General features: G+C 40.8%; 1 protein-coding gene across 1 annotated transcript in view; it reads right to left on the bottom strand.

Annotated features, from left to right (window-relative positions):
* Positions 1 to 538, bottom strand: part of pdlim4 (PDZ and LIM domain 4) — a 41,262-nt gene extending 40,724 nt beyond the window's left edge. The window contains exon 1 of the mRNA XM_070843595.1: positions 434 to 538. Within this exon, the coding sequence (XP_070699696.1) occupies positions 434 to 535 (102 nt within the window). The 5' untranslated portion in view covers positions 536 to 538. The remainder of the gene's footprint in view (positions 1 to 433) is intronic.
* Positions 539 to 12,416: the final 11,878 nt, after the last annotated feature.

Here is a 12,416-nt window from a genome sequence, read left to right as displayed (position 1 = left end):
GTCAAAATGTGGAACAAATAACTTTCATTTATTTCTTTCAAACACAATCCAGGAACCATCTGACTTCTTTAAGGTGATGTCAGAGACAAATAGAGCCACAGTGTGTTGTTCCTCGCTCCTACTGAAAGCTTATAATTGATGGTCGGACAACAGCAATGACTCACTGGCAACTTGTGCTGCCGGGAATTAGACGGCAGCGTCTGTCAGCTTTTAGAGCAAAGCTCCCGTTCAGTGACTGCTGCTGGACTGTGACAAGACCACCTCGGAGAACTTTTATTTGAAGATGAATGAACTAAGAAAGTATTCCAGCTCGGTCACCCACACTTTTCCCTGCATCCCCCTGCGCCAGGTGGCTTGGAAATGTAAACCGGTTGTGATGAGGATGATCAAAACAGAAAAGAAGTCACGTGCAGCCTGCTCAGTCGCTACCTACCCTGGAGATGGTTAACGGTGTGCTGAAGTCCCGTCCTCCCACCAGTCGAAACCCCCACGGAGAGGGTCCCTTTAGTGTCACGGTCTGGGGCATGTTTGGCATATTTCACCGCGAGAGGGGAGACGCAACAGATGGCAGGAGAGAGAGAGACCGAGCCGGGAAGTGTCCGCAAATTCCTCGATGTGAAAACGCAAATGCAGCGTGAAGGAGCGGGAGTCCTCTGCCCAGCTGCTAGGCAACGCAGTCCCGTCTGAGAAAAACTCTCCTCTCCTCCTGATTCAAGTTTAAATAACGAAGCCGCCTCTGACGCTGCGTGACGGGCTGTCCCGCCCGCCCTCAGCCGGCCTGTGCGGAGAGGGAGGGAGGGAGGGGGGGACGGCAGAGAGACCTGTCTGCGACTACGGGGGAGAGAGAGAGAGAGAGAGGGGAGGAGGAGGAGGGGATCACCAAAATCAGCTTATTGTTCAAAACTGCTGGGTTTAGATGGGTGCTGCTGCTGCTGCGTGTGTGTTTCCCCTTTTCATTTTCTCTCTCAAGCATTTGTCAGGTGCAGCCGTCCATCAATGAACATGCAGGTCAGATTTCATTAGTAAATAACATCCTTTTCTAGCTCATTCATTTCTATGTTTATACACAATATAAATGTTTGACTTGCAAATGAAGAAATTAACTAAAAATATATAGGGGAATGTATCCTTTAAAGGCCCCATATGAGGCTAAATGCACTCTTTCCTTTCATCATAATATGTCGCGCTAAGAGAGCGCCAAACTGAGTAAAGACCGTCCGTCCTCGCTCTTGTTCTCCTGCTCCGTCTTTCAGTAAACGTTTGTGAAAACATGCTGTTTAGATTCAGCTCCCCTTGTGATGTCATAGGGGGGATCGGCTGATCATGTGACCTGCTCCAGCCCTTCAGCAGGCCGACTATCCCCGCCCACTAAAAACCTCCCGACTCCACCTTTCTGTCCATCGTTGCTTTTCCTCAACAGCTCCCGGTAACAGGAAGATGTCAGAGGCAAAAGCAAAGCAGCGGATTTTTCAGACAGGTTGAAAACAGCTGATGAATAATGTGTTTTTACAGCATTAAGCCACATAAACCTGCTCTAGTAAGACCCCCAAATACAAGTGGGAACTTTAAAATGAGCAGAATATGGGACCTTTAACAAATGCTTTTAGCAAACCATAAGCAACACCAGGCAACATTTACATTCATTGGTTTGTTATCGTCATTTAAAAGCAGTCAGACTGAACCCTGATGAATACAGTACCTACAGTCTGACCAGCATTTTAATCTGTTATTAAAAAGCAAAATATTCATAGCGTTTATTATACTTCAACATTGCTCCATGTGTAATATCCTGTCGATCGCTTTTTGTCATACATTTGAAATGTAGATATATTTGTAAGTTATAGGGTAAAATTCTGTTCTTTGAGTTTTGGTTGAAAAATCGCACCTTTAACACATGTAGTAAAAAATAAGAGGCCGTGTAGTGGGCACAGTACTTGGAGCTAAATCAGCACGCTTTCAGTGCCACTGCTCACATGCTGACGTGTAACAGGTTGAATGTTGGCTGCCTTGCCAACAGTTGTTGAGACATTTCACTACAAAAGCAACAAGCGTTGCCATCCGTAGAGCCACACTTGCTAGCGTGACTAAAGAGAAATGAAAACATGAGTGGCTGCTGTCAGAATCTGCTGGCCCCGGGCTAACAGGATAATTAGAACATGCACTTAAAACTAAGGCCAGTCAATAACTCACTGATGAGGGTCTTAAGCAAAAAGCCGTAAGGCCAGAGTATCTTCCTCAGCAATGTAGATGTAATTTGGACGCCTCACTGGCAGAAAACACTTGTCCCATTTGTTGGTGGATATCCTAGTATCGTCTCTGCCCCACTTCTTGATTCTTTCATTTCCCCAGCCAATTGCAGGGTGAGTCACTGAGCTGAGAATGATTTTTGTACTGCAGAGGGAATGATCTCATAGACATTCCTGTGAATCTGCCTCTCAGACAACTGTAGGCATGTGGAGCTCTGTCTGAAGGTCTGAGTCAATTTGAGTCAGACACTAACCTCTCCCAATTACTGTGTAAAAACAGTGGCACTGATGTCGAACCAACATCAGCATCATGCGTGACAGCTTTTTCCAGGTCTTGTGTAAACATTTGCACAATGAGCTGCTTTGATGCAACACAGCACGTAAAGATAATAAGGCCTGATGTCCGTGCTAATGATGAAATCTTTGGGATTGTTTTTACAAAACAAAACAAATGAGGAAATCAGGCAATGTCTCTCCAAAACCACTGAGGCTGAGCCAGATCAAGGCACCTCCTCTCAGGATTCAGACAAATGCAAATTAATTGTTAGACATACTGGAGGAAGCTAATGTATTATTTACCCAACCCATTTTTTTTTTTACAACAGAAGTCTAGTAAGAACATTTCAGAGAGAGAAAACACATGTCCATATAATGTGGATGTGTAAACAAAGCCAAGAATCATGTCTCAGTATTTACAGACTGCTCCTTTACTTGATACCCAAGGTACATCAAAGGATGGCTAACCAAAAAATAAGAACGAATGAGAGGGCAGCAGTCTGCACTGGAGATTTATTGAGCAGATGAACAGGCTGACATTTCGGATATGCGTCTTCTTCAAAGCACGTTCCTAATAAATCTGAGTCAAACTACAGAGGGCTCCCATCTCTCTGTTCTTTTTCCCCGGACGGTCAACATTCATCATACCCTCAGGTCCCTTTAATAGAAGTCCTTTTAAATCCCTACAAATCTATTTACTCTCCAATTTTGCCTCTGTGTTACGTAGCCAAGAAGAACCTGAGGGGAAGCAGGTAAGGCAAGCGGTGTTGTAATCGTGAGCTGTCTGCCTCCGTCTGGATTATCTCTGCTGTCAGGGAGAATGATGTCATCTAAACTGTTGCACAAACATTGATTTCTCTGCTCTTTGACGGGCAGGAAATAGAGTCTAATAATTATTTATGTCGTCAATACCCAGCAATCTCCAATAAATTTCTCCAATAAACAGAATACCGTGACTTTTTAACATTTCTCATTGGCCCAAAGGGTTTTTAAAAATCTTTTAATATACTGTTGCACAAGTGGGTTTTCCCTGGCGAGTGTGTAGAGGTGGAGGGGACTAGAAAATCAATACAATGGCAGCAGTAAAGCAAAGAGGAACAGTACTTATGATAGTCGCAAAAAAACAAAAGCTTCACAAGGCAAAGTCCAGTGTGTGACATTAACAGCCACATTTAAAAACATTAAAGTTGCACTAATGAATATTTTTATATTAACAATGAAATGACAACAGCGTGTAATGTGGAAGGAGTCACTCTTAATAAGAAACTCACAGATGATTATCGTCCGATTTTGCTGTCCCCATCAGCTCTGACCTCTTTCAGCTCATTGTTTTGGTCTCACCGCTCTCATCAACCGTGTTTCCAGCAGCAACAGGCAGCTGTTTTCATTAAAGCATTTCTGATAAACCCACTGTGCACTACCTGCACAGCATCAAAATGACAAAGCTAGTCTCTAGTTAGTGAAGAAAAGTGTGTCATCTAGTTTAATGTTGATGGAGACATCATGGAGGCCAGAAGCACGACTCAAAATGAATTCCAACGCTGCTTTATGTCTGACAGATATGTGTAAATAAATAAATAAATAACACCTTCCCCACAACACACCAATAATATGTCAATGTTGTATACAGCTTTCCCCAAGTGGCCAAAAAAAAATATCATTGAATGCAGCTTTGAGTTTCTAATAAAAACCCACATTTATCATGTTAATACCAGAATCCCATTAGCTGCTGGGTTTACAATCGCTACCACAATTTTGAGTGAGGTCCAGACGTCTACTGCAGGCAAATCTAGCGGCAAATGTAACTCCTGATTGGTAACATATTTGCTGCATTCAAAAAAAAAAAAAAAAATAGCATCTTTACCCTGGTTTCCAGCTCACATGACATTTGGTAGCATTATGTCCCCCTAGACTGAAAATGATTGGCTCTTTGTAATGACACAGGCTGGAAACAATGGTGCCACTTAGAGCGCTGTGCCTGGAGCGCCCCGTGGGGAAGCAAATAGTTGTAGGGAAATCATGAAGCTTAATTTATGTGGTTGCAATATTGCTGAGTCAGAAATGAAAAACAGATGAGTTCATAGCATAAGGCCACCACAGGCCCAAAGCTATCTCCTAAGAATGCTGCAGACTTACACAATTACCATCAGCAACTTGATGTGATTATAAATAATTGATGGGGAAGAAGAATTGGTACTGGAGAAAATATTTAAATTCATCTGAAGAGTTTGTGTCCTCTTTTGTTTTGGTCAAATGGAAGAAATATTAACATGCACATTTATTTTAATTAATTATTTTCATTTTTGATTAGTTTATCTTCTGTTTTATATTATGCATTTTATGGATTCTATTTCGCTTTTATGGTAATTTTAGGTCTTTTTTCGTGTGAAGCACTTGATGCATGTTATTCCTTTGTTCTAAAGCACTTTGCATTTCGTGTATGAAAGGTGCTACACAAATAAAGTTTATTGCTATTATTACATTTACTCATTTCACATATCAGCATTTCAAGACCAGGGTAAATGCATCAAAGGTTTAGTTTGCCAGGCTGGTGAGAGCATTGCTAAAAGGATAAAGATCAACAACACAGTTATCCATCAGCCAACTTGTAATTGAGCAGCCACGTTTAGTGACCACACACATGCACACTGACCAGATGCTAGCGATGAATATTTAATGTGGTGCTGAAGCAGTACTGTTGTTTGAATAACTAACAGATGTGGCTAGGTCTTCAAGCACCGTCCATTGATAAGAGAAGTTTTCACTCACCAAGAGGCGGTGTGCTTATGTGTGTTTAGACAAACCACCCATCATTGAGTTAAATAACAAGATAATTTTATTTCATTATGTTTTATGAAATACAATTTCTACAAGTGCTTATAAACGATTCTTGTAGCATGCATGTACAGTAACTGACTGTGAGAACTTCTCTCTCTAAGCATTTGACCACTGACTGAAAAACTGTCATAACTACAGCTGGAACAGTAGAGAGTCGCAAAGGAAGTCGGACATCACTGGAAACTGCAAAACATTCACAGACATAGACTGATCCCATTCTGTGTTTGGCTTGAAGGACAGGAACTGGATCTGCTCATTAAGTTTGGATAGCAGATTTTTCCTATAACACTGCCGAAGAATAACATTTTCCAGACACGTGCTTGCCGTAAAGAAGCATGAAGAGGCACAGTGCAGTAGGTGGTATGTGGACATGTGTTCTCGGGGTGTTTGCATGTGTCTAAAACATGGCTGTTATATAGTTTTTGCTGTGTGTCACATCTCATCTGGGGCCCAGCATTCCTGTATGGAGAAGTGGCAGACCTGTCTACATTATGTGTATATAGTAAAAATTCAAGACAGGTGAGTTCCTTATGAAAGATTTATAATTTTTTAGGGGATTTAAAAAAAAAAAAGACATGTTGTGAGTGTTAATTGTGTCTTTTTATAGAGCACAAACTACACCTGGAGGTAATACTGTCTTTGCAGCTTACTGACCAGTTTTATGCTATAAAGCAGGGGTGTCCAAACTTTTTTCACTGAGGGCCACATACAGAAAAACATACAAAAGGGCTCGGCCAAGCACTAGAAGTGAGCTATATTGCTAACTAGGTAAATTCCGCTTGATAACTGAATATGATTCAAGGAAAAAAACAGCCTTTCCATTAGTGGGCTTTCATTTATTAGTTGTGGTACAAGCTGGTCTTTGCCTTGTATGCTCTTGTTCAGTGTGTTAAGGTGATCAGTGAGATCCACTAAAAATGCCAACCAGAGAGGGTCACTGAGTTCATGAAGAGGTCCTTCTCTCTTCAACCCATTTCTGATCTCAGGGAATAAAAATGACAGCACCAGCACCAGCATCAGCATCAGAAAGGGAAGCTTGAAATAGTCTGTGCTAGAGCCCTGGTGCCAACAGCCTTACCTCCACTTTCTTGCCCCTCGGCGGACACCGTAGAGGCCCTTCCTTTGAGTTCGCCTGTTCCAGCTGGAGCCCCATTTCCTGCAGGCCAGACATATTTGCATTGCATACATTTGCAGACATATTGCAGCATGCCACGTCAATAGGCCCTCAGTTGATCTGCATAAGAACTTTAAAAAGCAGTGTTTGTTTTGTAATCATATAGTGGAACAAGCTAACTTTGTATTGTAACAACTAAACGTTCTAAAATGCATCTTTAGTTGCTTGTGGGATCTTATCTCACAGCGAAGACAAACTGTGACTTCCTTATTTTCTCACGCTTCTCTCATTCTTACACGCACTCTTTCTTTCTAATTCCACCGCTCACAGAGTATCTAATTAAGCTCCCCAGGATGAATCATCAAACCATTTCCACCAAACCACCCTCTAAAAACCTAAACAAGCTATAGATAACTTCTCTCCAGTGTCACAAACAAAATCCCACATTGACACCAAGCCCCTTTATTATACCAGTAAGTGAGCCAAATCTGATGCTGTTGCCAGTTCTGTCCTCTCTTATAAACAATCTATGTAACATGAGCAATCACTGGACAGGCCCACGACAGCAGGAGTGGCATGAGGAACGTATGTGGGGGTAGAAACCCACAACTTCTCTTTTTCTCAATAAAAACTGTATAATAAAAAGGACTTCTCTCGTGCTGTCTTCATGCAGTCAGGAGAAATGGGTCGTTATGATGGAGAAACATGAAGAATATAAAAGCTTTTGTTGCAAATAAGGCAAGACTGGAATGCTGGCAGAATAAGTTAAAATATTTATTTTACTACTCAATGCACCCTCAAATGCCTATAAGGCATCTCAATAAGTGCTTTTAGGTCAGACTCTGTCCTATAACGAAGGATATGTGTGGACTAGTTTTTGACCAAATCAAAGTGAAGTGAATTTTACTGATTGAATATCATCTGAGATAAATATCATACCAATTTTCTAATATTAGCTGCAATAATAGCAGTGTAAAACAGACCTGTCAGCAAATCAGGACCAAGAATAATCCAAAGTGGTAGATGGTTGCTGCCTTCATCATTCTTTTAGTGTATGGATGAAGTGCTGTGTAACATTGGTTTGCGTGTGTGATCAGATTTTTTGCACAAACAGCTGATTGCATGTTGGTTCCCATGACAACTCTATGCATACAGTTTGTGCTGCTTTGACTTTGTGCGGTGGCTTTAGTAATGTACTCTTCAACAAGCTTGCATAAATGACACGTTCCCTCAGCTAAGAATTGGCATCACCTGCAGAGAATATTGTTAGGGGAAAAGAGGGTGACACTTTTTTTGACACTGAAAACTCAACTCTCTGCTCTCGCTCAAAGAATTGCTATATATGGAGATCAAAGAAAACCATCACAGTGTTCATCAGAATCATGACAATACATATGACTGACTAGAACAACACTATCTTAACCTGTATTAGCCTATTCTTAACTTTACTTCATTTGTGAAGTTGATTGCATCGATTGGCTAAAAGGAAATCGTTGAGTCAGAATGTCAGTGGATGAATAGGTCAAAAAAGGTTAAATAAAGTCTTTGGGGAGCCAAAATGTGTTTGCTTCATTGAATCTACTGCCATGTACAGGATGGGATGTGGATACAACTACCTTACCGTCAACGAAAAGTTGGTCTTGAGCTTGTTTCTCGCTTCCGACCAACAGTCAGCTTTGCTTCCTTTTAACCATGACCACATTTGTTCTCTCACCATAGCCATGTGGTTATAACTGTAAGCATGATGATGAAGCTCTCCTGTCCTTAACAAAGTCATGGTAACCCAACTGCAATAATTTCCTAAACTTAATCAGGATGTTTTTGTACCTAAACCCAACCAAACCATAACCGCAGCATTGTAACATAATCAAACTGATTTATTTTGCAGCAGTGATTTGTCACAGTTCTGGTCAAAATACATATTTTGTCATATTCGTTGGAAAACTTATAGATGTATACTGGATCTTTAGTTTGGCTGTTTGTTAGATCTGAACAGCATGTGTGGCCAGGTTTCTGGAGATGATTCTGAACCAATAGATTTAGCACATCTGGTAACAAACTAGCCACACTCAGGATAAAACTTTACAACTTGTTTTCAGATTGTATGTGCCAAAAAAAAAAAAAATCATCACAATTGCATTTCCATGTGAAAGATGTCTGCCTCATGAATATAACTTTTCATTGTGCCGATCTTCATTTGTTTAACAGATAGAAAATAAGAAACCAATAAATGAATACCAGGATCTGAACCCCTGCTGCTACATGGAATTTAAATGAAGGGAGATGATGTTCCAGGCTTTGACTTTGGCTTTGGAAGTATGTGATTTCCATCCAGATCTAAATGAATCATTACTAAATACCCCCCCACACCCCAGACACACACACACACACACACACACACACACACACACACACACACACACACACAGATATTACCCCAGATCAACACTGCAACAATGCATTCTTTGTCCTGATGTGCTGGATGTTTCTGACCTGGGAAAGACACACAAATGTTTCCCACTCTTACACATGCCGGCTGCTGACAACTGAGTTCAGCACATTCACCGCTTTGTGTGTGTTTCCAGTTGATGTACAATACCACAGAGCTGAAGGCCATCACTGCTGCTGCCAGCTGGCTCTTGTATGTGACTGCTTGTCTGTCTTTATCCATATTTGGCAAGCGCTCTAATGTTGACACATATGCAAATACATAAAACACGAATGATTTCAAATCAATGACCCAACTGTGTAGTAAACAAACATGTGTCATTACACCTGTAGAATATTGCCTATGTTGTGTTGCATGCATTTTAATAGAAAGTTTGCATGTTAGCCAAGCACATATTCTTCTTAATTTCTACAAAAGCCACAGGTTTAATCCAAGCCAAAGACATACTTATTGCAAGTTTTGGACTGTTTCGACACAATACTTCTCAGAACAAATCACACAGCAGAACGCCCACAGTAGCAAATGTGGAAAGTATCAAAGTTGCTCAAGTACTTAAGCTCAAAGGTCAAAAGGGTACACTGTAAGCTGAACTAGATGTAATATTCCCATACTTTTACCCTCACTTTTACCTGTCCAAAAACAACCAGCAAAAAACATACTGCTAACTAGCCTCTCATGGTATCAACCATGTAGTTCATCTTTTTATTCCTCCAGTTTTCATCTTGTCGGTCTCTTAAATTTCTGCCTCTACCAAAATACAATAGAATCTAGATGATTCATAGATTTCAGTGTGCTCTTTTCAAAGATAAAATTTCTTTGGTGCTGGGTGCACCACAAATGCAATCCCATTCACCTGCATTGAATTGGGGTTTGAGGCAGACATCACTGAGACAAAGCCTGGAGCAATAAACCAAACCACATGGCTTCATACTACTAAGGGTAAGTAAGAAAATATGTCGATGAGCTGAAGATTTAAGTAAACATTTTTAGTGCAACACTTTTGATTTGTCTTCCAACTTTCACTTCTTCCACCGCTCCATACTGTAGTAGTGCCATTACATGAGGTATTTTACCGTGGCTGTGTGTTTGCATCCCTAAGTAGTAAATAGGTCTTAAGGGTTTTAACAAGCTCAGTTCTCTGTGGTCCCACTGTCTGTTAATTGTGGTAAGTAATTGGAAACTTCTTTGTTGGTTATGGGAATGATACGAAGCTCACTCTGTAGCTGTGTGCTGTATACTGGGTCTGAAGTCTCGTTTGCCCATAAAACTGGGCTTGTAACATGGATAGTGAAATCTAAATGAGTACACAGAGTTGCGCAGTGTTCACCCCACAATACATAAAATGACGGTTTTTTTTTTCTACTGTGAGAAAGCGTGTTCCCTGCAGTAAAATCCACATTGGCATTCACTTTGCCTTACTTCAAAGGATGAGCACAAAACCACCAAACACCACTATCTTTGACTCTGAGGCCTCACACGAGGAACAGGTGGTGTGATGCAGAGCTGAAAGATTACACACAACCGAAGGGGAAGTCCCTGACACATGAGTCATACAAGGCGGTCATAAATAAACTGCTGAAGAGATGACAGAGACGACAGCAGGAGGATTGAAACGTCATATGAAAGCATTTGTTGTTTTTGTGAGAGGACAAATTAATATAAAGAGAACTGTTGTAGCCAAAAAGTAAATGAACTACATTGTTTAGATTTTGGCGTTTGTCTTGGAAATTGGTTGCATCATTCATCTAGGGTGTGACATTAGTTGGGCTACCTGAAAGATAAAAAAAAAAATCCTGCATCATTCATGACCATGGATGTTTTTTTATGTTTACAGCACGGTGGCCCACTCAGCCACCTGAGCACTTTCTCTCAATTTGACTACCAGGAGAGTCTGATTTCAACACGACACCGGTACAGCTCAGCCACCTGTAGACACATGACCACCCACAACACACCGGCAAATGCACACACACACACATGCACATGCTTGCACTTCAAATGCACACATGATATAATGCATCAGCATCAAGGGGTTTTGTCGGACAGGTCTGGTCCTGAATTGAGACAAGCAATTATATGGTAGGCTTAACAACAAGACCAATAGGGAGGAGTACAACTTTCACAGGGACACGCAAGAAAAGTGTCCATCCACACGCGCACACACACACACACACACTGACAAAGGGTTTGTGTTACCTTGCAGGCACAGACATAACGGCCGTCAATGACCTAAAGCAATTCCTATGCAGCTTCAGGACAGTGATGACAAGTTAATCTTTCGGTGCTTAAAACCAACTGATTAATGCTTTCTATATCAGCCTATGAGGCCCAATAATTTAGACGAACACTGTCCTTTAAACCTGCATCTCTTAATTGAAACAAAACTATCCTCAGATTAGGTTTAACAGACTCTGAGCTTTGGAAATGTAATATGGGTTTGTCTTTAATTTTGATATATTTAGCTTGACAACGAGGTTTTGGTTGATTGTGTTAAATATTTTATGAGTCTTAACAGTTCTGTCAGGATCTGTCGGCCCAATTATCTGATTTATCAATTTGTTATTTTCTTAGCAATCCCCAAGAACTTAATGAATGCAAACGCTTGCAAGTTATACCAATATATTTTGAAAAATCTAAGTACAATAGCCATTTTACAGGATCACTGTATGGTTATTGTTCATAAGTAAGGTATTTTACACTATAATCAGTAAGTGTGCTTCCAAATTGTGACAAAAACTCACAAACAAACAACTGAAACTTTTGATTGATTCATATGCTATGTTAATATTACAATCATTTAAAGCAGATTCCTACAACAAATTCTAATTTTTGGATACAATGTTTTCCTGAGAGGGTCGCATTTATGTCTGTGTGTTACACAGTCTGAGACTGAACTCTGGCTTGACCTTCTTTGGGCCTGTAGTGGAAACCAGGAGTATTTCCCATAAGGCTCCTAAATCACTTTGATTTTAAGGTACAGTCACTAGTATGTTTAGCAGGAGCAGTGTCCACATCATGAGAGCACAGTGTTCCTCCGTGAGGAGCTCTGGAACATGGGATGAATTACAGCTACTGGTAAGCAGCTGCTGTTAAAGGTCTTCACCACATACACACATATGCACCCTAACAAGGAGACAACACACACTAACAAGTAGACCAGTTAAAGCACTCTGGGAGTCCTCGTTCAGACAGGGTGTAATGTCACAGTTAAAGAGTCTTGGCCTCCCATTAAAAACATCCCAACAAAAACACGTGAAAAAGAGAAAAAGAAAAGTACTTATGAGGGTTTGGAAGACACAAGTAGAATTTAAAATGGCTTAGATAAAAATGATTATATAAACAATTCTATTTTCTTTTTTCTATTCCCTATCCCTCCTGTTGTCCCCCTTTATCCTGTCTAGAGACGTTGGTCTAGCCCTGTACAGGAATGTCAAACAGCACTTTGAGAACGAAACCTAAAAGGGACTACCACACAGGACACACACACACACAC

This window comes from Pempheris klunzingeri, chromosome 14 (genome assembly GCF_042242105.1).
Source record: "Pempheris klunzingeri isolate RE-2024b chromosome 14, fPemKlu1.hap1, whole genome shotgun sequence".
Classification (NCBI taxonomy): Eukaryota; Metazoa; Chordata; class Actinopteri; order Acropomatiformes; family Pempheridae; genus Pempheris; species Pempheris klunzingeri.
The sequence above is the reverse complement of the archived record's forward strand: the minus strand, read 5'-3'. Positions and strand labels throughout refer to the sequence as shown.